Source organism: Anopheles marshallii, chromosome 3, assembly GCF_943734725.1.
Source record: "Anopheles marshallii chromosome 3, idAnoMarsDA_429_01, whole genome shotgun sequence".
NCBI classification, from domain to species: Eukaryota; Metazoa; Arthropoda; class Insecta; order Diptera; family Culicidae; genus Anopheles; species Anopheles marshallii.
Genome location: NC_071327.1, coordinates 51,817,193 through 51,842,869, shown reverse-complemented (window position 1 = coordinate 51,842,869; position 25,677 = coordinate 51,817,193). Strand labels below are relative to the sequence as shown.

The 25,677-nt window shown below is 44.3% G+C and overlaps 7 protein-coding genes across 7 annotated transcripts in view; all 7 read right to left on the bottom strand.

Moving 5' to 3' along the window:
* The window catches only part of LOC128716357 (elongation of very long chain fatty acids protein 6), a 32,230-nt gene extending 29,812 nt beyond the window's left edge, over window positions 1–2,418 (bottom strand). The window contains exon 1 of the mRNA XM_053811277.1: window positions 2,246–2,418. Within this exon, the coding sequence (XP_053667252.1) occupies window positions 2,246–2,418 (173 nt within the window). The remainder of the gene's footprint in view (window positions 1–2,245) is intronic.
* Window positions 2,419–5,974: 3,556 nt separating this feature from the next.
* LOC128714101 (guanine nucleotide-binding protein G(f) subunit alpha) lies at window positions 5,975–7,365 on the bottom strand. Its single transcript, XM_053808976.1, has 4 exons — window positions 7,166–7,365; window positions 6,803–7,069; window positions 6,209–6,728; window positions 5,975–6,142 (listed from the first exon to the last, which is right to left on the bottom strand). The coding sequence occupies exons 1-4, from the start codon at window positions 7,363–7,365 to the stop codon at window positions 5,975–5,977; spliced, it is 1,155 nt and encodes a 384-aa protein (XP_053664951.1).
* Window positions 7,366–11,294: 3,929 nt separating this feature from the next.
* Window positions 11,295–12,174, bottom strand: LOC128711261 (coatomer subunit zeta-1). Its single transcript, XM_053806128.1, has 3 exons — window positions 11,807–12,174; window positions 11,657–11,747; window positions 11,295–11,342 (listed from the first exon to the last, which is right to left on the bottom strand). Exons 1-3 carry the CDS (start codon window positions 12,157–12,159, stop codon window positions 11,295–11,297), a joined length of 492 nt encoding a protein of 163 aa, XP_053662103.1. The 5' UTR covers window positions 12,160–12,174.
* A 506-nt stretch (window positions 12,175–12,680) lies between these two features.
* On the bottom strand, window positions 12,681–13,799 carry LOC128715130 (uncharacterized). Its single transcript, XM_053810011.1, has one exon. The coding sequence runs from the start codon at window positions 13,797–13,799 to the stop codon at window positions 12,681–12,683; it is 1,119 nt and encodes a 372-aa protein (XP_053665986.1).
* Window positions 13,800–16,905: 3,106 nt separating this feature from the next.
* Window positions 16,906–18,222, bottom strand: LOC128712790 (keratin-associated protein 16-1-like). Its single transcript, XM_053807663.1, has 4 exons — window positions 18,150–18,222; window positions 17,376–18,076; window positions 17,246–17,300; window positions 16,906–17,165 (listed from the first exon to the last, which is right to left on the bottom strand). The coding sequence occupies exons 1-4, from the start codon at window positions 18,220–18,222 to the stop codon at window positions 16,906–16,908; spliced, it is 1,089 nt and encodes a 362-aa protein (XP_053663638.1).
* Window positions 18,223–19,802: 1,580 nt separating this feature from the next.
* Window positions 19,803–21,205, bottom strand: LOC128712789 (keratin-associated protein 16-1-like). The gene is made up of 4 exons (XM_053807661.1): window positions 21,200–21,205; window positions 20,923–21,028; window positions 20,125–20,844; window positions 19,803–20,044 (listed from the first exon to the last, which is right to left on the bottom strand). The coding sequence occupies exons 1-4, from the start codon at window positions 21,203–21,205 to the stop codon at window positions 19,803–19,805; spliced, it is 1,074 nt and encodes a 357-aa protein (XP_053663636.1).
* Window positions 21,206–23,902: 2,697 nt separating this feature from the next.
* The window catches only part of LOC128714815 (LIM and SH3 domain protein Lasp), a 51,745-nt gene continuing 49,970 nt past the window's right edge, over window positions 23,903–25,677 (bottom strand). Inside the window, exon 6 of the mRNA XM_053809695.1 lies at window positions 23,903–24,082. Coding sequence (XP_053665670.1) covers window positions 23,903–24,082 — 180 coding nt within the window. The remainder of the gene's footprint in view (window positions 24,083–25,677) is intronic.

Here is a 25,677-nt window from a genome sequence, read left to right as displayed (position 1 = left end):
ACCCAAAAAACAACTTCTCTCGCGAAAGAGTCACACAAAGACAAGAAGTTCAAGATCGTACACGACTACGTTGGTCTCTCGCGATCTATCCGTACATCCGTAAAGGCGAGCCCCTCTGCTCGAAAGAGGTGGAGCTAGACGCATCGAAGATGTTTCGAGAGGCGACGGATGTTCCAGTGTGTAGCGCGTCAAGGTAAAAACAGATTACACCTTAAACCGCATCTGTTGATCATTTCTAGAATATTCCGAAGCCGCTCAATTTCCTTTTTTTCACACTTTTGTGACCAATGGAAAGTGTCTTCTGTGCTGGAGCCAATTTGTTTACAGTTCTGAACCGTTGCTTTTAACAGCATTCGAGAGTGTTGTATCGTTTTGTTCTTCATATCATTAAATTGACAAATAAAATATGAAGTCAGGTGACACGTGACTACTTTGAATAATTGTACAACATTTAATTTAACATTAAACATCAACTCATCTCACTTTGACGCTCAATTTCACGCTATAATAACACCAATTCATGTGCTTCACTGCCCTTCCAACAGTTACTTCTTTTTCCGGGATGATAAATCCTTACAGGCGTTACCTGATCTCCATTCACTTTGCTGCCGTAAATAAAGCGCCAACACACCGACAACCACCTGCAAGACGCGGACGGCTTTGGCAAGCGGAACACAGGCCAAGGACAGTTCAGCCTCTTCGTCGGTGGCATCAAGACGTGCTTTGTGTGCTTAAGCAGATAACAAACCGCTTGCGCCAAAGGGGAGGGCCAGTTTGCGCAGGGAATATACCGCAACCCAATACTAACGGTTATTTTCCCATGGATTTACCGGGGATGCATCAACGCAAAAGACATGGTGTCTAAATGATTAATACAGATTCATCATTTAATCATTTAGTTTTCTTCTTTTTAAGACAAATTTCCAAACATCCTGGCATTTTTTACGATTCTGAGATTTGGTTTTCATCGTATTGAAGCGTTCAATAAGTTTATCATTTGGACATTAGTTCTTAGTACAACTTAGTACAGCTCATCTAATGATATTGTTCTACCCAAAGTGAGATCATCTAATGTAAAAGGACATGCTCTCAAAAGCTTAATTCGAACACGTTTCTCTTGTGTGTTTATCAAACATTGCCAACATCAGAACGAGATTTAAACATAGTATAGGAGTCTCAGTTTGGTAGCCTTATGTGTTTACCTAAAGAATTGTTACGCAGTCGTCTTTAGGTTCGAATCTCGATTTATAAAGCTCATTTGGACCGATTGCAGGGGTTATACAAGAAGAAGAAGCCTTTCCATACCACGGTGTTGTCATTTTCATTGTTTCAAATATTGAGGATCGTCAATTCTAATCGAGGTTTCACCATATGCAACTTATAAAAAAAAGAATTGACCGCAGATGATATGACGCGCAGTGCACAGCGGAGATACGCACGTACTGCATGGTCATTTTTTCAGAGATTTAGCAAATTAGCATCTTGAACTGGTTCCAGGTGTGGTGTCCCTTACCTGTGTTGAGAATTCACATACGGAACGGAACGGAAAATCGATAGGATTTTTAAATACCGGGAGCTGGGAGCGTTCCGATGCTTGGTTTGGACCAAATTGTTGTATTGTATGCTGTCATTCCTTCTGGCGAGTGCTGTGTCCCACTGAAATACGTTGTGCTTATTTCTGCACAGTTTTCACAGACTATAGGCAACAACCTTCCACAAGATCTAACTGTTATAGTACGCTTGACTTCGGCAATAGACTTTGGAACCAGGAGATTTTCATATCAAAAATGCCATTCGATGTCTGCAAACGGTCATCTGATGCAGGAAAAAAATGAACTCCTAACCACCGTGCCAAAAGAGGAAATCTTGTCTCTTTCTAGTTAGCCTCCAGGCGCTGGTCACTCCGAAAGAACACCTGATGCCAACACCATGCACAATACTTAAGCGTATTCTTCTTGGCGTAACGACCTACTAGGTCATGCCTTCCATTTCTGGCTTACTAACTTATTTTACCACGTAGCCGGACAGTCAGTCCTTGTTATGGGGCATTGGTCCGGATGGGATTTTGGACTGGTCCTGTCGTGTCAATTCTCTACCCACGAATGTCAATCTTCAGACAAAGCCCATTGAGCGCATACATGATTTAATTCGAATAGGTACATGGCACATACCTACTGGATGATGTAAGTGTATTCGAGCTTATTGAACTACTCCGTAGTTGGCTTATTATACTACTGCTACTTACCTAGGTCTATTTTGCATGTAGTACTGGCCGCCAAATATTACCGCCATATAGATGCCGCAGTAGTAAAACACGTACGTCCAGTTCTTCACCATCCAGACGCGTGTGTCCTGGTGGATGAACTCATTCTCAAAGTCGAAGATGTACGAGTAGTTTGGCGTTATCTCGACATTCATCTTGAGGCCGTAATGATTGCGTGTGTTGCGCGGCTTTGGTGAACGTGAGCGCGAAGCGAAAGGATGCGCAACTGCAACGACGGATGGCGGAAGTTCTTCTGTAAACCGGCAGCGCTGCCTCTGGTTCGACCTTCACAGCAGACGATTCAGGAGCGCAACGGGTGTATTAACCGGCTGGATGCGCACCTTTCACGAGCGAACTTTTATACACTTCAAATCTTCAATAAATATTATGCCACCATCGGTACCCCCGGGCAGCGAGGTGTATCGTAACTAAGCACTTATTTACTTTAAATATGTTGTTTTAACACTATCGATTGTACCGACAACCGTTTCGTGACACGCCTGGGTAAACGCTTTCCTCCTGTTACACCGCACCATTTAATGAGAAGTAAGAAAAAAGTAAGTAAGAAATTTATATTTAAGTACAAAATTTCTTGAATGCCTCTCGCATTTCCCAATCAGTGGATATTCTCTTTGGATCTCAGGAGCCATATTTTCTAACCGCCATCCAACCAAAGACTGTCAAATAGACACAACCCATCCCGCAATTTTACGCTATCGATCGCATGTCTTCGCGGTCAATAATTTGTCCTGCGGGAAGAAAAGTTCTACCGGCAGATTCTTCCCATCCGGGATGGGACCACCAATCACATACACACATACACACCCAGGAAGCGATATTCTCAGAGTGGTAGAGCACACGTTCGCAATCGCTTCAGAGCAAGAAAAATAAAGAAAAGAACAAAAATGTCAAAGAATGCAATTTTTGAATGGAAGGATACGGGTGCAGAAGGAACACAACATTCGCACAGCATCTCTACAAGACAACCCAAGGATACATTGGGGGCTCACTGTAGAAGAGAAGAGAAACAGCCGGCTTCTGGAAACGGCAATCGGAATACAGGGACACGATACTAAAGGTGGAACACCACATTTTCATTGCTCTCTCTCTCTCTCACACACACACACTCTCTGAAAATATGGAAGGCGGTAGTGTGTGCAATGCATGTTCCGTGAGCGATCTCCGCCGCACACACAATTATCCTGTTATGTCACTGATAAAACATACACGTGCTCACACACACTGCACACACACAACCATACTCATATACGTTTCGCAAGTGCACATGTCCTCTCGAAGATGGAGTACAGGGGGCGCCTTGTGGCTGGATAACTTCCGGTTGGAGTTTTTTTTTTAAATTTAATTCTTCAAAGGAATATTTCATGGCTCCACACACAACTCTGTTCGTTTGAGAGGAGTAAGTTCTGTCTTTAGTACACATGGCCCCACACGGGTTCGCTTTCCCTTCCATCTCTTTTGGGCACCATCGTGTCTGTCTGTCTGGTGGAGGAGCGGTAGTTTGGTATTTTTCGGAAACTTAGGAACATCGTACCGTTTCCGGCTCACAGCAGCAGCAGCAAGCCTTCCTGCACGGTGGTTTTCACATGCACACAAACACGCACACACACAGCACGATACACGCGCCCACACACAATCACACGCGGCAAGAAATGTGCGCTCGTGAGCAACGTAACGAAAAACGGAAAGGAACGGAACCAGAAAGTGTCTCCAGACAGCGCACACCAGGGGGAGCACGGTGTTTTTGTGCGAAAACGACGCTAGGTTGTCCGAACGCTAAATGAACCCGTCTGTACCGCGAACGCACGGTTTTAACCAGCGATTCGGAGTACGCGTTGCACAGCAGCAAGCCGCGCGCTCTGGTGAAAACTCTGCCGCACAGAAAACCCGCCGGGAGAGGGAGAACATCGATGAATGAATGTGCCAAACGCTGTTCGCATGGTGGCCCGTGAGTCGTATGTGTGCGTGAGAGAGCGAGGGAGGATTTTCGTTGCTCTCGAGCCAGGCGATGTTTCTTGCTCTTTCGCGCAACGGGCTCTCCCGCCTGCTGGTATGCGTGCGTGTTGAATGATAACGCGCGTTACAGCTATATGTGGCGTGATGATTCAACTTGTCCATACGCACACACTTCCAGCGCACGATACCGAAAAGGAGGTGGAAAACACTGTAATTTAGCAACATTTATTGCTGTACTAATAATCATATGCTAACGTGCACACACACACAGTTCACCTGGCCTGTCTGTTTGCTCTTACCGATGCACACACCACCCGACTCGTTTGTCAGTATTCCAATCCGGCACACCAACACACAGGCAACGCACAGCATCGCGTGTGCCGGACGCAACTGATGTGCAGCAAATGCATTTTAAATCAGTGCAATTTTTTTAGCCAACAAACTTATTTGAGAAATTGTTTTAACTTATTAGCGTACACGATATTAAGCACACGTTTCCGTAGTAAGAACGAACACATCCTATGCCAGTCAGATTGGGTTAGGGCTAGGGCTTTGCCGGTAGACGACAGAAAAATGTGCTATGCAAACGTGATTTTCTCGTTTTGCAGACGCTCGCACCTGTAGGCCGATCTATTTTCTTTGCACCGGGCAAGTACGTGTTCTTTGCCCAAAATGCAGTACAGTTTTCATTTCGGTTTTCGGCTAGCGGTTTTCCAAAACGGTTGTTTTTTTGTATCCACAATTATCCATTTGCCCGGCACATGATATCACACACCACGATAGGACGCTGTTGCTTGCTCACTCTTTTAGCACTGCAGCGCGTTCGTACACCATCTCTTTCACGCCGCACGCTTTGGTTGGAAAGAGAGAAAAACTACGCGAATAGTGTGCGTACGTATGTGTGTATAAAAAAAATGTACAACTAGAATGAGGAAAAGCATATTCCAGCCGGACCGTTTTCTCTTTTTGGAGAAAGCGATTACACACACGTACGCCCACAGTACACTTTCTAACACGTTTTGGATGGATAGTTTTACCTTGCTTCACCTTTTACATCACACTATCCGCACACCGGCTAACTTATAATTACTATTTCCAACACTGTACGATGTGCACAACGCCCGTAAAGTTGTCATGAACTGAATTTTTGCAGCGAATTGAAAATTTTAACAGCTGAAAAATCACCAGCTGACAGTTGATAACGCTTGCTCCTTTTGCACAGTTGCTTTCTCTCTTTCTTCAGTCCACACGAAACGTCTAACGTCTGACGCAAGCATAGCGTGCGCTCTTTCCATTTTCTCTTTCTAACGCAAGGGAGTTTTGTTTTATTTATCAGCTGTCAATTTTTATCACAGTGGATTCGGACTAAAATTTGCGTGGAAAAGCTCCATGACACTTCGTACAATAAATTTGAATGTATTTAAATTTATATTTTTATGAATTACTTTTAGTTAAACATTAGCCGCACAAGATGCTGTAGTATTTAAATGTTTCGTTATACAGTGTACAAGTATTTGGGCTGCAAAGTTCAAGCTGCTTGGCAGTCACAATGTCAATTACTGCAGTTTTCCGTCCTTAAAAAACCGTTTACAATAAAACTCTTCAAACAACATTGCGCACAATTTAAATCACAAAACTGAGATATATTTGTTTATCTAATAAACATCCATTACTACACTATAGCCGGCAAAGACACGCAATAAATAATCATAACATAACCTCAAAGATCTCACTACTCTAAAGTAAATCCATTTTAGAAAGGTTTTTCGTCAGGATTATATTGTGCACATCGCTGAAAACGGTACGCACGTTCTGCGTGTCGGTGGCAATGGTGAAATGGAAGTAGCAAGTGCGTTTCCGTCCTACCAGATGAGATGTTCTTCTCGGTGGTTCGTTTGTGATGTCCTGTGTGGATAAAGTATACGAATTAGATGTTGCGAACAATCTACAGCTGGATCGCTGTTAACTTACCACCAGTTTCGAGCGGATAAACGATCTCGTGCGCGTTAGCTCATCGTACAGCTGGTCCTTATCCGCAAACGCAACATAATCATCATAGTCGGGAAAGTACGTTCGTATCGATTTACCCGCCAGCAGCTTCCGTTCCAGTACATCCTGTTTGTTCATGAACACAATCACGCCAGTTTCGGCCAGAAACCGATTGTGCCAAACGCCCCGGAACAGCTCGAACCCTTCCGCTAACCGGTTCTGCTTCGGATCTTCCCGCAACGTTTGATCGAACCCACCGCAAGAGATCAAAAACAGGACCGCTTGGACGCCCTCGAATGCTTGCATCCATTTGCTGCGATGATGCCGCTGCCCACCGACATCAAACATGCGAAACTCCTGCATACCGCCACCGAGTGAGCTGGGCATGCGCACATTGAAGCGGATCTCCTGTATGCCGGTTGTGGTCTTGCGGCAATTCAGTATGTCACTGTTGGTCGGTATGTATCCTGGCATTGAGATCTTTTCCACGCGATCAAGAAAGCTGGTAACGAGAGGTGAGTCATTTCCATTTAAGCATGCCATTAAAAATGCGCCAGTTCAGTTAATATTACTCACTACTTGGCACTTTCGATCAGTTGGAACTCGTTCGAGCGTTTGTAGCACCGTTTGACACCTGTGTCCGACCACAGCCGACGGACGCACTGCACGTACTCGGTCGAGAGATTCCAGGGCGCCTGTTGCCCCATTCGTAGAATGTATTCCGCACACCGTTGATTGGTGACCGAATCAAACTCCAGCTCGAGCAGTATTACCTGCCGCACCAGCTCGTAGATCGATTCGTGTATGTTCTCGTAAATGTCCGTCAGCTTCTCTAACCGTTCACTGTAAATCGAATCGTAATATGAAGTACATCAGTAACTCATACATTACAACACCGTACATGGGCGAGGATCACTCGATTCGAGTGCGATCACTCACTCGAAACTGTAGCTGTTCTGTATGTGCAGAATGCGCATCTGCTTGATGATGGTGGTTTTGCCTGATTCACCCGCACCGAGCAGCAGTACCTTCACAGGATCGCGGTAAAGTTTGCGCATCTGCACCAGCTCCTTGGACGATTGCTTTTTCCTTGCCTGCAGCTCGTGCGATGGCCGGCGGAAGCAATCGATCAGCAGCATGGTTCTTGTTGGCGGAATCGACACACAAATCACAACCAGATATGGGGAGGGTCCTGTGCGACTCGGTTGACGGCAACCGAATGACCGACGACGGTTCGTTTGCAGTGAGTTTAAAATACCGAAAGTGAGCCTATTCCGTCCTGCATTTAGAAAAAAAATGACATAGAAGAGAGTTTTGTAATTTGTGTAATTGCTTCTGCCGTTGTAGGTGGTTTGTGGGGGGTGGCGAAGACAATGGTCAGACGTGTATTTTCCGTTGCTCGATCGGTTCCCGATGTGTTATCATATGGGGTGGGTGAGTCGGGCAACGCTGAGCAGGAAAACAGTATCGGACCTAGCCGATCTTTCAATGCCGCGTGGAAGGAAATGACGCTACGGGCGAAATATTTCCTGTGTAGACGACCATCGGTAATGATAACGATTGATCGCTGTTTAAGCTTCAGCCAGTTGCTCAAGTATGTTTGCATATGCACAGGTGAGTCATCCATCATAAAATGCATCACTGTTGGATTAGATTTACATCGTGGGAAACTACTAGCAGTTAGTTTACCACAAAGTCCTACTGCGCGAGACTTCATTTCACTACAATAGACTACATGATCTTTTCAATCGATCGATTGTTATAGTACATTTTTTAAAGAAAATCAGATTGTAAAAAAAACACTCCATACAACGGAAAGATCCTGGAGTACAGTCGTGTGTAGATTAGGATCTCTTCAAGGTACGAAGGCGACACGATAAAGATCGATCGATGTTTATCTTTAACAGTGCGCTATCGATGCACTGCAATCAATGTCGGATGCTATCGCTCAAAATCCCAAATCGTGGCAAATTAAAAGTATTTTTATGCAAGTTTCTACCACAAGGATTTGTTCAAAAGCAACTTTATTCCAACGTTAGGTATTCGGTGGACCAGATACACCGGAACATAGTGAGTTGAATCATCAAAACAACATGGGACGTGCTCCACGTATTAAATATGCACATATTCTCAATCATTCGCTACCGGATATCTAACCCCTGGGTCTGTATCACCTTATCGGGTGTTAATCAAACATGGCGCAATAGAAACAATCCTCGAACCCTACCACTTACTGTAACCGATGTTGAACAGATGTTTAATACCGAACTATCTCTACCGCGAGTAGATAGAAAACAACCGGGAAAAACAACATATAAAACCCACACGAAATGAAAGTAGAGCTGTGGAGTAGTAGCACTGCCAATTGTGTCTACCATCACCTGCCGTTTCCTTTCCTTTCCGTCGGCTATAAGTTCATCGACAGTTCGATTGGATCGCATACGATTTCACATGACATTTTGCACGTGTATCTGTATCATTTTATCGTACCGTTCATTTTTTTGTTCTTTTTTAGTCCCCTCATTAGTGCCATCATCCATCAAGCTGAAGTACATCCAATTGGCCCGATTCGTCTTGAAAAAACATGTGGGAGGAGATAGGAGACACGGCAAGGTAAAGGTACGTTTGAATATTAAGCATACATTATGACTACACTAGAAACGTTTGTCTTTTCACAAGCAGTGGTACCATATTTGCCCACGTTAAGATGACGTCAGATATTGAATTTCATTGAAGAAATGCTACGCTTAGTACAACAGCTGCCGGAAGTCCAGGAAGGGAATGCGAACATGCTGACGTACTTGAAGACGTAGCGCACACCTTCTGTACGAGAAACACTTACTATTCCTTCGTCTCTCTCGCTACTCAAGACGATGATCTTATGCTGTCCGATTGTACAAATGCTTCGATTTCTGGGAATTTTTAATCCCACCACTGATAGTTTGCTCGATAAGCACATCACTCAACCATCCTCACATTGGAAGAAGTTCAAGTTAATCGTTGATAACTGGGGGTCACTACAACATTACCCCACCGAGGGTGTGATGTCCCGGTACCCCACTCGAAGATTTCTTCATGACCAAGCAGGATCAATGGCTTACGAGGTTCTGCGATGTGTCGTTAGTTTGTCGCTAGTGACAAAGTGGGTATTTTCGTGATGTTAGGTAATCGTATGAATATGACTAGCACCAAAGGGATCAAAGTTTTTTGCAACGCTTTAACAATGATTTCATCCCCTTACTTACCTATTTAGATCAAGATATGTGTGGTTTACGCTTTTGATATCTTCGTCCTAAAAATAGCTTGCTCAGATATCACAGATTATATATCAATATTAGATTCTTCTAAAAGTTCACTGATAGTCACTAGGTAAACCTTATCGCATTTATCTTTACTGATCACGATACGCCACATAATGTACACGATCAGCTATACTCAGGATAGTACATCACAGCTAACGTTGCATATGTTTATTAACTAACTCCCTTCAAACTTTTCATATGCATTACATGCTAATTTTCAGTGAAAACACTTGTTAACCGTACTTTTAACGAGTAAAATTCAAAACATTCGAACCAAAATTCACATCGCACGCTTTTCCAACGCTGGAACTGTTACACCGGCGGCTTCCGAATGTGTACTAACGCGAAAACACTAGTGAAAACTGCTGATCTACAATCTCGTTAGGCCATCGCAAGCTCCAGGGCAAAGCATTTTAAGGGAAAGTACACGTACCGCCCATTATCAGTACCCCATCCTTCACCGCAGCAGGTGATAGTAATAATATCGCAACCACCCCGTTCTTCGCCCATCCGAGTCCCAGTTGTCGCTGGAACGATATTGCTCACCAATACTGACACGCGTCAAGAGATGCGCGGGCCCTCGCGTGTCACCTGCCACCTGTGCTGTGCTGAAGTCTCCTTGAAATACCTACCAGCAAGCGTTTGGTTTTCGTTTCTGTATCGCCCGAACGTTAAGTGTGTAGGGGTAGAATAAGGGTTTGTTTGCGTTACGTGTTGTACGGGGTCATAATACACCGACCAAGACGTGAGACGTACGGATGAAGATCCATTACAAAGAGTATTTCTTACCTAACGGGCATCGGGTTGTAATAATTTAAAGTGCCACATGTATTCTATGTATTGTGTAATCCAAAGATGGATTATTTTTTCCCCCTCGGGATAGATTGATTCAAACAATACAAAAATCCCCTATATCACACACAAGCACATCCACATCAGAAGGATAACAGGCTAATGCACGTAATATCGCTTAGACTTTTATCGTATGTAAACTATTTGTTTTTGTAATAAATCTTAAAAAGGCGCTTTCATGGTCTGGTCACGTCCCTAAAACGTGAACCAGTAAGGAAATGGAAAACTGGGGCTATCATTATAAGGACCACGGGACACAATGTTATCTTGGTAATGTTTGGCAATTAAAGAATATCTAGTTCAACCTAACCGGTGCCGATCGATTCGGTTCCCATGCACCCCGTGGGGATTGTATCAAGTCAAGAGTACTCCTCAGGGATCGATACACGTATACACGACAAAGGACTACATATTAGTTTGTTGTTCGGTACTTCAGCTAATTGTACAATCTCTAGTGCACGCCGCTACGAAACGCTCGGCCTATATCTCGGTTTAATATTTTTACGATCTGGTATCTGGTACGCTTGCGCGACGAAAGCGCACTTTAGTTCCCTTGCACCGTAATATTTTCCGTGATGAAGAACTTGCATAATGTTGAATACAAAATTTCGGATACGATACGGTCAACCGATACAAGTTTTACGTTCTTATAGTTGTATGATTTCATATTTTCTTAACGTTTATCTTCTGCTTTAGACCTTATTGCATGGCGCTGCTTAAATGAAACGGAATAATTGTAACTTTCGTTAATGTGTGACCCACGATGGAACAAGAATGCACAACAACCAGGCCTAAGCACGTGAAACACAAGATTCAATACGCTCGGAATCATTTCCGCTCCGTTATTCCCGAGTGGTGCCGGTGTTTGGTTTAAATGGAAAAAGGAAGGAAAATAAGAACTCCGAAATCCGATCTCACTTCAGCAGTGACCATTTCAGTTGCTCTTTGGCCGACTGTAGAACCTGCAAGAAGAGAAATAATCAATGGACAAGAAATATACGGATGAACGCAAGGGAACTAATTCTGGATGTAGTTTTGTTTGGGGTTCGCTGTGCAAATACAAAGCATTAAAGCCGTGCCATTCCTTTTTTTATCGGTGATTTCAGTGTTTGTTTCATTTGTTCAATTTGCTCCATGTACTAAGTACGATTTGTAGCTACTTTATGCGGGATAGATGGAGTGCACGCTTCGAATACTGGATGCAGCTGTGGTGGTGGATTGCTTTGGGCATTGGATGCACATTTCACCAAAACAGTCCATGAATTGCGTTAGTTACCTGGGCAACGGTTTGTTCCCCGATCGGAATGTCATCGTTTCGTAGATCGACTCGCTTCATCACGGACGATGGATCGGCGTCCAGGATAATACTGCAACATAGTTTCCATTAGATTCAGCATGAATTAATACTGTGCATCTATGGACTTACCCTCCATCACAAATTTCATCGAACGCTAACATCACAATATCGAGATTTTCCAGCACCGCCCGTTTTTCAACGTTTTTCTTCAGGATCATGGTGATCGTATCGTACAGACAGTTCAACACAGACAGCAGTATTAGCTCGTTTTCCTGCGTGCTACCCATCACGTAGAAGAACAGATCCACATTGCTTTTGTACACGCAGGTCAACCCATCCAGCATGATAATTTCCGCATCCGCCCGGTGTGTTTTGTTAAACAGATTCTTCTCGTACGCTCGCTGTTCCTTTACCGTGGGAAACACGTTTTTGTCATAGTACTTGGCCAGTATCCGGTTTCCATCGTTGTCCAGTATGCACATTCCCTTGATGGTGTACAGTGTAGGTTCCTGCCCGGCAAAAAGATGATGACACACACCCGATTCTCAATGTTAAACCTCGTTTTACCGCCTATGAAAGCCTTTTTCCGCCATAAACTTACCATAAGTGAATCCATAGTTTAGCCGTAAAGTTCTGGATACTATTAACAAACGTAATATTACTGTTTTTTTACTCGTAATTACCAATTTTACAACCAAATGAACGATAATTTCTGCTTCTCGCAACCAACACAATAAAATGTTTACGTGGAAAAGCAAATGTCATAACAAACGTGATCTGTCAAGTTTATCCCAAGCACAGGGTGGCTCAAAATCAATGGAGAAATTGTAATTTCATGTCACATATACGAAACAACAAATCAATAGCAATTTAGTAATTCTTTGTTTGAAAAGAGTAGTGAGAATAATTTATTGTGCAAAGCGCTTGATAAAACGAGGTGAGGGATTATAATGTATGCAATATTTTAACTTTGTGCTAGTATCGTCCATCTACAGCGCACGCGTTAATTTCGTCTACATGCGCAACGGTTACTGTAGCTGCTAACCGGGGGCCAGATCGTGGGAGCTTTCCGTGGTTCGTCCTGGGCGTCCGAACTTTGCTGCCCGGAACCACAAAAGTGATCCAGCGGTTCATTAAAATCGCACCGATGTACTGGCGGTGGTGCTGGAATCGTTTTTCGCGGCATGTAAAACTGTCCTGCTGAAGGTGTAGTGCTCGGTGGAAATAGGCTCATCGAAGGTGTCTTCCTATACGGTCCAACGGAAGGAGGCGGTGCGTACGGTACGATGTCCGAATCTTCCTCGGTGCTTTCGTACGATAGGTTATCGTCCTGACGGGGCAAGTAGGCCGGTGTCATCATTTTCTTTGCACTGTGACAAGCACACAGTGGAGGATAGAGAGCGGTCCTTTCTGTAGTGTGGGTAGTGTGTTCAACGGACGCGGAAGCTGAGTTTGAAGGATTGACCATGGTTCTAAAGTACATCGGAGCCATCGCCGACTTCTTGTGCTCATAGGTAGGGATATGTGGTCGTTTCATAGTGAATTCTGCTTGTGTTTTATAATTGAAATCCTCATCCGATTTTAGTGCCTCCATGGAAACGTAATCGAAGTCGATGTACTCGCCAGACATGGACCTTGCTAGGTAAGGGTTGCGCCTGGGACAGTCACACCGTGGGATGCAACGGCTCATGTGCCGCACGAAACCATCTTTACAGACGCAACTCGTATCGGGAATGCACACTTCCGGGTGCTTCACGCCGGTACAGTTCTTCTCACATGTCGGTTCGCACGATGGTCTGCAGTGGGTAAGTTTTTCATTGACACCGCACGATTTTCGCAAGGTAGTAGTGCGCGGTGTAGGGTAGTGTTGCTTGGGACGGTACATATCGTACGTTGCCACGGGGTACGGTGATGGACATGATTCCTTCCGAATGCATGACCCACCATGGCGTACGTATCCTTGCCGGCAAACGCACGTCGGTACTGGGACGGAATTTGGTGCACGGCGGCAGATTGCATGCAGACAATCATCCTCACAAGTCGGTTCACAGCACGGTTCGGATGATTTTAAAATCTCGGACGGGGAACACATGTCTTGAAGTAAAAGCACAACGAGAAACATTAGCTTCACTTCGTTGGAACTGGTTCAGTATGTTTCTTAACTTACTCTTCTTTGGCTCTGCATAGTGCACCGTTGAGATGGTTCCACAATGTGAACCACCGGCCACGAGCAGCAGTATGATGGCGCTGCACCCGGCAGCGGTGAGAGTAGTTCCTGTGGACAGCATGGCACGTTTAATGAACGCTCGAAGAAGTCGGTGACGACACTACACGCAGTGTCTTCACGTTTACCCTATAGCCGAGGCCAGCAGGGTCCGGACACGCTTTATAAGCGATCGTGTGCACTGGGTACTGCGGGATGCGTAAGATAGCGCACACCAGCCCATGATAGAAATCCGTCACGTTTTCGGACACATCCAAACATACTTTCTGCGAAGCAGCATCGACTATATACACGTTGACGATGATAGCCGGTCAAGGTTTTGGGTTGATAGCCTCAAATCAACGAAAGTTTCATACGCTCCTTCCTCCGTCGGGTCTGCCCTTAACCCATTGCCGGCACAGTACACACGCATTACTGTTTGGGATTGAGTGTTTGCACCGTTTCCTTTTGTTTTTACTGGCGTGCTGTGCGGGACAAAAACCGCGCGCGCTCTGTCCGTCCCTGGTGTGGAAAAAGTGAAGAATGTGCAACGTTAACGTTGGTGCGCTATGCATATTTCGTAGAGATATCTCTTCTATTCACACCAAACAGCATACGCGCACGTGCAGAAGTTATGGAAAAAGGGTGTAAAATGCACATCCGGGGCTCTTAGTAGGTGAATCCTCTAACGAGGCGATCAATCTATTTTGAATCATGTTTTTTGTTTGTAAAAATGTAACATAAATATTTTGGTGTCCGCTCTACGTTGAATATAAAAACAGCATTAGCCATTTGTTTGATAAATACAATACAGAAAAAAAGTGTTGTGGATCATCGGTTCTCGCATGGTAAACTCAGGTCCGAGTAAAAGGCGCCAGGTGAATTTCGACCACAATCGAAACAAGTCGTTATAAGCGCAGTCTATATTCAGTTTTAAACTGAATTAAAGTTCTTAATAACCTATATACCCTATATATATCTAAATAGTAGATATGTTTAAATTTTCTTCTACAAGTCATCCCAAATGTACACCGATGTCCCTGTCTAAAATGCACTAAAGATCCTAGTGAGTTTTATATGCTTTCGATTGTAACTTTGTAGTTGTACGGTTAGAACATGTATTCCCTGTTTTTATTTCGAGCATGGAGATACGAGACTTGAACTTGCATTGTGTCAGTAACAATGTTATTAAGAACCGAGACGTTGGCCGAGATGAGATGAACCTGTTAAAGCTTCAGACCTATCAACTTTGAGAGAAGGTAGGCTGCTATTATTTGTAGTTAGTATCCATCCCTAAGATAATGAAGAGTTGAAGTATTCGCCTATAAACCATTCTAAGCCTCGACATACCACAATGACCTAGTTCCTAGACTGCACCAAGGATATCAGTATCTTTACCTGAAATAGTAGATTGTTTAAAATATTCTTCTACAAGGCATCACATACTTTTATGTACCCCTTTGTTCTTATCTGAACTGCACCAACGAGCTAAAGTAATAGATTTTTAAAATTATTCTTCTACAAATCTTCTCAATCCTGGACGTCCACTAATCCTTAGAATTCATTGAAGATCCTAGTGTCTATTCCCAAGGTAGTAGACTATTAAACCATGGGGGCGGCTTGGTGGTGTATTGGTGGTGGCACCGGTCTCCACACGACAGGACCGGTCCAAAATCCGTAAGCAGGACTGACTATCAGACTTACTGGTAAATAAAGTCAAAGAAAGCCAGAAATGGCAGGCCTAGACCTTTTGAGGTTGCTGTTTCGATAAAGAAACAGCAGAAGCTTTCCCAAACCCTGATTTATCTCGATACTCTAGACATTCTTATTGTATGTTTTGCCTAATGTGCTTAACAAAGAAGTACTAAATATTTATTTTAAACTCTCGACCAAGTGTCTGCGCCAAGAAGATGGCTAGCTGATCTACTCTTCAACCTAACACTAGAGAGAGCGACTCGGAGGTGGAAACTTCTGGAACCATCTTCTATAAGTCAATTCAGATCTTGGCATTCGGTGATGAGATAGACAACATTAGTTTACGGTTACCCTACTTAGCGGATGTTTACCAAAGGAAAGAGGACCAGGCGGCGGAAAGCCTTGGGTTGGAAAGCAGAGAGGCAAAACCAAAATTGATGGTGGTACTACCAGCGGCCCTGCTAAACAAATGGGGCGATACGCGCTATGGTGTTTGCTGCCAACCGGACTCTTTACAGTCTGAGGTTCTCTCAGTCAGTTCAGTTCTCTACTCAATACACCTGTCACGATAGGCTTGGAGTTTATAGGACTTATAGAGTTCCAGTACTCACATATGCCTCCTTGATATGGAGTTTGTCCAAAGCTGAAGACCCTCTTAGCCGCATTCGAGAGGAAGATGTCCAGCAGAGTTTTCGGCCCAGTATATGTGGAAGGACGATGGAGGAGCCGCTACAATGGCGTTTATAGCGAATTGAACTCGCCAGGCAGCGGTGGGGGCTGGTCATGTCATTAGAATGATCCAGCCCGTAAAGTCCTTTTAGGTCTTCCACAGGAACGGAGGACGCGCGGTAGTCTCAAAATGAGATGGAGTTACGGGGTTGATGTGTGTGCCTGAAAGACCGAGATAATGGATTGGCAGATGATAGTGCTCGTCCGTTTAAAGCGGTCTCCTAGAGTAGAGGACTCCTACACCAGGCCAAAACCGTGAAGCAGCTTTGGCACTATATGACAGCATAGTCTCCATTAAGACTACATGATGCAATCATATCTTTCAGAACCTCAGTTAAACTTACTAGAGTTGTTAGAATGATGTCACAAGGTGAAAAGAAGAGCCCTTTGCTAGCACCAATAAGGTTGGATATGGAGTCCTCAGTGTGCTTATGCAACTTCATCTTCTAGAATGGCATCTTCTGGGACCTATTAGGCTAATAATTTTTATTTCAATAAGGTTATTTTTTTTAATTCATATCAGCACCATTGTTTTGAGAGCTGTTTCGAATCCATGTTTTATTGCGCTTGTTTGGTTGTCGTACACTTGTGGTCATGCGGTTTAGTAAACAACGACATTCTGCTTGTTACAAGCACACGAAACAGTTTTCGGTACAAACAGCCGATAGCGGGAAGCACTTCGCGGGCAGACGGACGGTTCAACACAGTGTCCCTGGTACCGGACGAGACCAGGTCGACATGCACAGGTTGGCTCCTCTACTAGCAGCAGCGGGTTGCATTGTACACCGGAGCAATCGTTGTCACAGGTCGGTTCACAGCATGGGTTTACGAAAACCAGCTGCTCACAGGGCGCACAGGTCGCTGGTAGGAAAAAAGATGGGAAATTTTGCGTTACGTTAAGGTATGGTTTGTTTGTTTTGGTTTGAGAAAGCAATCCTTACGAGGTTTAGGTGTTTCACAAGCGGGCGTAGTATAGACGGTGGTAGTCTCACATGGCTGGTAGACGTGAGCAGGTTGAGGACACTGACATGGAGTATGACCACATCCGCCACACGATGGCTGTTCGTAGACCGGAGCAGGCTGATAAGCAGGCTGAGCACACTGACATGGAGTTTGACCACATCCGCCACACGATGGCTGTTCGTAGACCGGAGCAGGCTGATAAGCAGGCTGAGCACATTGGCATGGAGTTTGACCACATCCGCCACACGATGGCTGTTCGTAGACATGAGCACGCTGGTACGAACAGGTGGAGGTCACTACCGGAGCACAAGTAGTTTCACACGGCTGGTAGACAGGTGCCGGATTGTAGACGGGAGCAGGTTGATAAGCAGGTTGAGCACACTGGCAAGGATATTGGTCACATCCGCCACACGACGGCTGTTCGTAGACGGGTGCGGAATGGTAAGAACAGGTGGAGGTCACTACCGGGGCACAAGTAGTTTCACATGGTTGGTAGACAGGTGCTGGATTGTAGACGGGAGCAGGATGATAAGCCGGCTGCGCACATTGGCAAGGATTCTGTCCACATCCACAAGATGGTGGTTGGTATACGGGAGCAGCCGTCACTGGTGCACACGGTGGCTCGGTTTCGGGAACAGGGCAGCACGATTTTGGAACGCATTGGCCATCGAGACGTACGTAGCCGGTCATGCAGACGCAAGTCGGCTGGTAGACGAGTAACTGCTGGCAAGACGTATCACAGTCACAATCGCAGGTTGGTTCGCAGCATGGCGGCGAAGCCACCAGAACCTCATTCGTGGGACACTTTTCTGTGGAGGGAAGTAACCGAACCTAGCATATATTGTTGATCTTAAAACAGGACGATGCAAGGTTATTACTTACGCGAAGGGTAGGAAACGGCTGCTGCGCTTCCTACAAGGGCCACAATGGCCAAGCAAACGGTTGCCACCTTCATTTCGATATAATATAGTCACTAGAGCCCGAATCCAACTAGTTCCTCTGGAGCTCCTTGGAAAAACCTCCTTGCAATGCACCTGTTGCTAAGCGAACTGATACTGATGTTCAGTGTTCAGTAACCATTTATACTGCCCCGGTCGGAAGATGCAACTACAGTTCTAAACGCACCCGATAAAGCCCTACTGCTGGCGTCGAATGCCAACACGATTCATTTGCCGGAGGGTGCAAAAAAATCTTCTAACACATCCCCAATATCTCAGGATGGTAAGTTCGATCGTGCGTGAGCGTACCCTCTACCGGGTGATATTGTCGGCCCCAGCTGTCCGACAGTGTTCCCGGGGTCTCACACACTATCAGCGTACAGACATTCCAACGTCCAGCAGATACTAACACTATTTTTTACTGCGCTCGATTGGCCTTTAAACCCATTCACCGTATCACCTTCACTGCGCTGGACAACTTTTCCTGGATAGTAGTCCCCCGCATTCCTTGCAACGCCAATCTACACCAGGAAGCGATACGGAAGCGCTTGACAGCTGTTTTTACAACCCTGCTAGGTGTAGTGGGGACACACAATCGCTTACCAACCCGGACGACGGTACTGCGCTCTGCCCAACGAGACGGACCTGCGGATCATTTCTCAATGAACCTGGTACCGTGCGGGATCCTTTGAAGGTTTTTGCTGTGCCACCGTTGGTAGAAGCCAAACCGTACGGAAAAGAGAGAAAACTAACCGTTACCGTCGGGTGTTTGTGGATGATCGTAATAGGGTACGTGCCATTGCTCGGTTGCCTTTTGTTAGTGGCGTTATGTCAACAGACAAATGTGTCCAAAACAGTAGAGAACAGTGTCGATATAGAATTGTTCTACCAGGTGTAGGGAACGTGATGCTCGCCGGACCAGAAATGGGTTTGCTGTGTAATCGTATATAAAAACCAACCAACATGCAGATACAATGTAAATGGCAACCGCAGCAACACAGTTTGTAAATCTGCGATAAGCATTGTTTCTCATTAATATCGAAAGAATTTGCAACTTTGTAATGAGTGTCTACGAGCGAGTTAATTTTGTTTGTCTTATTTCTTCTGCTGACTACTACAAAGGTACTGTAAACTAGGAGTGTTTGCCAAAAACAAATGGCAAGTTTGTAGTGATCTTTATCAAGCCAGCAGAATTCTGATAAATAGTGTTAAATTCACGTATTTAATTCGGACGATAAGTGTTAAGAGCTCCTTAAGAGAATCGTAAGTTGATGTCTGAATTCTTGACATTTCTTCCACTTCTGCATATTCTATATCGACATGCGAACTGGGATTTTCTAAAGTACGGAATAAAACCTTATTAGAACTTGTGTACTTACACGGAGAAATCTCTTAATAATATAAAGAACCACAGTTAAATGCTCATAAGTGGAGGATGACTTCAAACTATAAGCAGATAGCAATGTCTCATGTACGATACGATAGCAAACACCAATAATTAATAAAATCAGGTTGTGTTTATTACTATCTATACATACATCCCCGGCCAATCCTCTTATTTCTACCCCAACAGTTAATTCCTTTCCCCTTTTATGGCTCACTTTCCACACTTTAGGCACTGTGCAGCAACTGGAACGTATAGTCGATAGCGGGACGCGCTCTTCGGGCAATCGGAAGGTTCTATGCAGTGTCCCTGATATCGCACCAGCCCTGGGCGGCATGCGCACGTCGCTTGTTCAACCAGCACCAGTGGACAGACGGTGTGCGAACAGTCGAAGTCGCACGTTGGTTCGCAGCAGGCTTGCGTAAAGACGAGCTCCTCACAGGCCGCACACGATTCTGTGGAGGCATGATCACATGGGAAAGGAAGGTAGTGTTAGAAATATACTAAATTTTGTAAGAAACTAATCTCACATTACCTGGAACTTTGGGACAGGGTTTACTGGTATACGGTTGAGGTGTTGTAGCGGGTGGACATGGTGTGCTTGGCTTAGGCGTAGTATAGCAGACGGTTTTTGTTGGGCATGGTGGTTGAGTAGTCGTGCAGGGAGGTTTCATGGTCGTTACACAGGGTTTGGTTGGTACTGTTTGGTACGATGTCACCATGGGAGTAACGCGTGAAGATGCTACTGAGACATAGCGATACGACGGAGGCAATGTTTGGTACGTCGGTGACGGTGGAGGAGGAACATATGTGACGGGTGAGTATTTGGGACGGGATGGTGGTGTGTAACCGTACTTTTTGGGAGTTGTCAGTACGTATGGCAGCTTGGGAGTTGTACATGGAGCATTAACAGTAGGACAGGGTGGCTTAGGAGTAGTAGTTGGACATGGAGGCTTAACAGTCGTGCAGGGCGCAGGAGTAGTAGTACTACAGGATGGTGGACGGGGAGTAGTGGTGGTACCACACGGTGCGACAGTAGTCGTTTCACAGGGTGGTGGTGGCGGTGTTGTTGGCCGCGCTGGACAATGAGACTTGAGAATGCACTGCCCATCGTGTCTCACGTATCCTTCCAGACACACGCAGGTCGGTTCGTAGACGAGCATCTTCGGGCACACAACACGACAGCAGTCATAGTCACAGGTTGCCTCACAGCAAGGTGGAGTAGTATGCAGCACTTCATACTCCGAACAGAAATCTGTACCGCAAAACAAACCAATAACGCGAATGTTAATGTCTTCCCGTTGCTTAAGTAAATTCCCACCAAACAACCTACCGTGTGGGACAGTTTTCGAGTGGCATAAGGTACTTGCTGAGCCGATTAGGGCCAATATCACTAGGGGCAGCACCGTTTCCATGATGAACAAACGTCTCGTGTACGGCTATTGCGCTTCCATCAATACCCTTTGCACCGCCGTTAGAGTATGAATAATTCGTTTGCAGGCTAAAAATGACACCCTATCCCGTATGGCCTGACAGTTTTATACCTTTTGCAGTTAGTTCTTTGACGCCCACTAGAATTTAGATTAGATTTACAAGTGTTATCTACTTACCGACATTAACACGACTTTCCTGCGCCCAAACTTTTGGGGCACAAAAACGGTAGACTATCACTCGCAACCGCGTAGCTTGCACTTTCGCCACCGTTTCCAATCAACAGGTACCTGTCGAAGGAAGCGTTGGTGCAAGCAACGATACAGCATGTCTGGCAATAGAAAGCGTTATAATCGTTGGCATAAAAAGCAGACGATGATTCTTTAGTGTGTGTTTAATTCGCTTTCAACATACATCATTTCAAACGACATATTAAACTAAGGATCTAGGCATGCCAAGCCCTCTTTGACTTTATTTACCCGTAGCTAGATCGTTACACAAAAAAAAAGAACTGACATCAAATTCTACAAAAGACACGGTTCAGTCTGGGTTAACCAAGTCTCAAATAACCAATATGAACTACAAAGCACAAGGCTAATAGTAAGCCTTTAGAACAGCTTATTGACTTAATCATACGTTTTTTCAAAGCGGAAAAGGGATGGTAATTCAAATAAAACAAAAAAAACTGAGAAAGTTCTTCAATGACCCTGCAAAACCACATAACCAGTCACCAGTTGCGATCAATAAGTCATAATGAATAATCGCATGTTAATCCCACCACGTTGCAAGTTGATACCATTACTTCAAAATCCTTACGAATTCGTTAAAATTTCTTCGTGTTCTTTTGGTGTACGAAAGCATGTTGTCCCGTTCTTTCTTGTAAAGATGTTTTGAATACTTGCGACGAATGTAATCAGTCAACGATGTCGTCTTGAGTTTATGCTTTATTTTACCATTTTCCGACAGCGGCAATGATTTCATGTTGTAATGCTGGTCCAGTTTGTGGTTTTCCTTCACGTTTTCACTACCATTACCAAAAAACAATCCCCGAAACGTACATTTGTCGCACCTTGTTCGCTAACTGTATAACATTTTCTTAACGTTTATTTCTTTTTAACAAATAGTACAGTGTAGCGGGAATGGGATAGAAGGAAGCTAAATGCTTCAACGGTTGCATGGACGCACAGCACATCATCATTCCCACCGTGTTTGTTGGGGTTTGGATTTAGGTTAGAAAAGGGGTTTATACTAGGGCACGAATAGTTTGTAGAATAAATGTTACGGTCCTGTACGATGTTTAGTACCAAACATACAAAAAGGTAAAGCACGAATGGTTTTAGGGCGGTTGTGAGGCGATTCTTCTATACTCTAAGGCGCAGTGTGGTGTTGTTGATATCTATCTACTCCTTTTCCTCTTCACTAATTGAGCTTACAGTAGAAATCAAAACGAACAAACAAACAAACAAAAACCGCAATGGAAGCTCGTTCTCTCTACAATTGATACGAAGGTTTGCAGAAGACACTGTTCTTGGAATCAAGTTGTATATGAGAGTTGAAAATGGTAATATTATGTGTGTGGGTGTTTTTATTTTTTCTTCCACTATAACTTGATATTATTCGCTAAACTGTTACTTGTATACATTTGTTGCTTTTTTTTAGTATTGTCAACTAGTCTGTTTTGTCTATCCAGATTATATGACGTGTTTTTTTTTGGCAATACACGATAAGGAAAAGGAAAACGATTTTTAACGCATAGTCTCTAACTATTAGGCACGAGTCGTATCAAATTCTGGATGTAAGCTACCAGGGATGCTCCAAGAGGGGCATATTATCTATACGCACTATCTTCTTAGTTCTTCTCGTTACGTTCTCAATGAGCGGGTCCAGAGGTTGGGGAGGGTTTAAAAGTGGTATTTTAAATACAAAAATATTACAGTACGCGTCTTATGTCCTGCTGTATTGAAAGGACGACACTCGCATAATACCAGGTTCAACATTCAAACTGAATAATTACTAGTACAAAACTGCTTGTTCCCCATTCGCCCTGTTACAACAACATTATCTTCCATTGGTAAGTGTTTTACACACTATCTACGGTTACTGTTGTGTTCACTATTAGCACGTTGTGTTGTATTGTTGTTAGGAGACTATAGCCTACACGACAAGCACCCTGTTCTCCTCATTTAGTACTCTATATTTTTCCTGTAACCGTACATCAAACATATGAAAAGAACGCTTCTATATCTCACATACACTATATGATGTATTCAAACATTTCTGCTCCACACTCGCTGCTGTCTGCCCTTTACCTCTTTACACACCACACAAGGATAGAAGCACTGCTAAACGTACGTATTGTACCCAAAATGGGGGTGGGTATTGTAGTAGGCAGGTCGGTAATAATAGCAGTTAAAATAATAATTATTACAATAAGATTAATAATGATGATAACTAAAAAAAGATAACAAAACTGAAATTAAATTAAAAACCAACGCTACCGGGCGCTTTCATCCGAAGAAGAATGATGTAACAGTGGTTTGCCCAATTACAATCTTCTTTGTTTTGCACGAGTTACACGTTTAACATATTTTAATTGCGATGATCATTTTCAATTTTGTATCAATGCTGCTTCACTGCGATGCATACAAATACCCGGAAGTAGTGTATGGTGGTTTAAAGAAAGAATTAACCAAGCATTGTTTGATCGCAAGTGTTTGGGTAAAGGTCTAATAGCTGATCGGCACTGTGATTGGTGTTTGGATTTGATTTTCTCCGAAACGCGTCTCGATCGTATATTCTTGATCGAAGGAACGTACATGTACCACACACATCCTCAGCCCCCCGTTTCGTGGATGTCGTACGAGTTGAGAATTGGGTTGGGTTTAAATTTTCATCAGCTCGACATAGTTCGCCGGCAGCATCCCGGTTAGGCCTGTGCGTTCGACGCGTCCCGTCATCCAGCCAGCATCGATTGAGTTCACCTCGATGATCAGGTCACCCTCGCTGAAACCGACCTCATCATTATCCTGCGCTTCGTAGTCGTACAGGGCTCGGTAGACGCGCTAAAATTAAAAGAATAATAAGATATGATTAATATTTTGAAAAATAAAATGTAATAGGAGTTTCAATAGTGATGAGTGCTTTCCGATGAGTAATGAGTGGCGATTTCGGATAGTGTCGATTGCACCTGCCATCCACAAATGACTCCGACATTTTCAGAACCGCCTGGAACTAGCTCCGGGTTGTTTGCCAATTTTGCCCAACTCTAGATTTTTTGCACAAGTATTGCACGCAACACTTTAGTGCCATTAGTAAAAAATCTGTATTTCCAACAACTCTTCTGTTTTATTTGACAGAGACAGACGGATTTGACGGAGACAGAACTACATGCACGCAACAGAACGTTCTTCAGACTAACCGATAGCAGTTTCGCATAGCGATTATTACCGTGCCCGACGTGACTATTCTGCCAACTTATCTGTGTTGCCACAATGCTGTACCCATTGGATAATAGACACTCTTCTTTCGGTACCACGCTTTGAACTCACCACTAACCTGCCGGTGCAGGAGATCATCTTTCACCTCAAAAAACGAAGCAAGCACGAACAACCCACCGAAAAACCGCACTGTTTTACAATGAAGATAAGCCACGCAATTGGTGTGCTATGCACGCAAAACAGACCAGCTTATCCGCGGTTTCCAAAACTGCACCGGACCGAACTACGTGCCGATTACTTGCACACAAAAGCAATGCGTTAGTGCGAAAAAATAAAGCACCCTATGAGCAGAGAATTCCTTGGTGTACTGTTCTACGCACTGAAATCGTTAAAAGAACCGTGTCTGGTGGATGAGTTCTTAGAAAGTGAACACTTTTTTAGGGTGACGAAATTTTGTCGCTCCTGTGGTATAATCGGGTGACCACATATTACTAAATGAGGGGTCCCACTCGAAACGTGCCTCACTATCCTATATAACGCACCGTGCGCTTTATTCGGTGATCATAGTGTACTAGCGCTCCGTACCGATCGTGTCGAGTGATGAAGATCGCAATAGGTTCCTGCTGCGGCAGGAGTAACACGATGCCGCTCTACATTGGGGTGTTGTTTCTGCTGTTGCAACTATCTCATTCCAGCGCCAAAAATTACTACGATGTAATGGGGGAACCATCTGTTGCGTACGGTATGTAGGACTGATGGTTAGCTTAGTTAGCCCGTGGAATATAGAGTACATCTTTCACTTTATCTCCCCTCTAAATAGAACTCGTATGTCCCGAGAACGAGAAACTGCATGATACGATGCCGTGCTGTGAACCGACGTGTAGCAACGACTGTACAACCGCAAAGTGTTCCAAGGCGTACGTTCAACAGCCGACATGTGTTTGCAAAGAAGGATACGTTCGTCATAAGGGCAAGTGCATCCTTTTGTGTCACTGTCCACCAAAACCACCAGCTCCGCGTAAGAATTAGTTGAATATTGGACTTACAACTAGAGCACCTCTTTAACATCTATCTTCCACATATTTTTTTAGTAACTTGTGGAGAAAACGAAGAACTTCTGCCATCGCCACCAAGCTGTGAACCAACGTGCACGGAGGATTGCACTGGACGACCGGTTCACTCGCGCTACGTCGACCAACCGACCTGCGTTTGCAGGAAAG

Excerpts from the sequence above, each read along its gene's own strand:
- LOC128712789 (XM_053807661.1), bottom strand. Across the intron at positions 20,845-20,922 it reads CTCGAAAACTGTCCCACACG|ATTTCTGTTCGGAGTATGAA; the intron begins GTAGGTTGTTTG and ends TTTGCGGTACAG. Across the intron at positions 20,045-20,124 it reads ACCCTGTCCCAAAGTTCCAG|AATCGTGTGCGGCCTGTGAG; the intron begins GTAATGTGAGAT and ends ATGCCTCCACAG.
- LOC128712790 (XM_053807663.1), bottom strand. The coding sequence starts at position 18,222 with ATGAAGGTGGCAACCGTTTGCTTGGCCATTGTGGCCCTTGTAGGAAGC. Across the intron at positions 18,077-18,149 it reads AGCCGTTTCCTACCCTTCGC|AAAAGTGTCCCACGAATGAG; the intron begins GTAAGTAATAAC and ends TTCCCTCCACAG. Across the intron at positions 17,166-17,245 it reads TTGTGAAACACCTAAACCTC|CGACCTGTGCGCCCTGTGAG; the intron begins GTAAGGATTGCT and ends TTTTCCTACCAG.
- LOC128711261 (XM_053806128.1), bottom strand. The coding sequence starts at position 12,159 with ATGTGCATACTGGACAACGATGGAAACCGGATACTGGCCAAGTACTAT. Across the intron at positions 11,748-11,806 it reads GATGAAATTTGTGATGGAGG|TATTATCCTGGACGCCGATC; the intron begins GTAAGTCCATAG and ends ACTATGTTGCAG. Across the intron at positions 11,343-11,656 it reads GGGAACAAACCGTTGCCCAG|GTTCTACAGTCGGCCAAAGA; the intron begins GTAACTAACGCA and ends CTCTTCTTGCAG.
- LOC128714101 (XM_053808976.1), bottom strand. The coding sequence starts at position 7,365 with ATGCTGCTGATCGATTGCTTCCGCCGGCCATCGCACGAGCTGCAGGCA. Across the intron at positions 6,729-6,802 it reads CTGATCGAAAGTGCCAAGTA|CTTTCTTGATCGCGTGGAAA; the intron begins GTGAGTAATATT and ends TCTCGTTACCAG. Across the intron at positions 6,143-6,208 it reads TTATCCGCTCGAAACTGGTG|GACATCACAAACGAACCACC; the intron begins GTAAGTTAACAG and ends TTATCCACACAG.
- LOC128715130 (XM_053810011.1), bottom strand. The coding sequence starts at position 13,799 with ATGTTTCTCGTTGTGCTTTTACTTCAAGACATGTGTTCCCCGTCCGAG.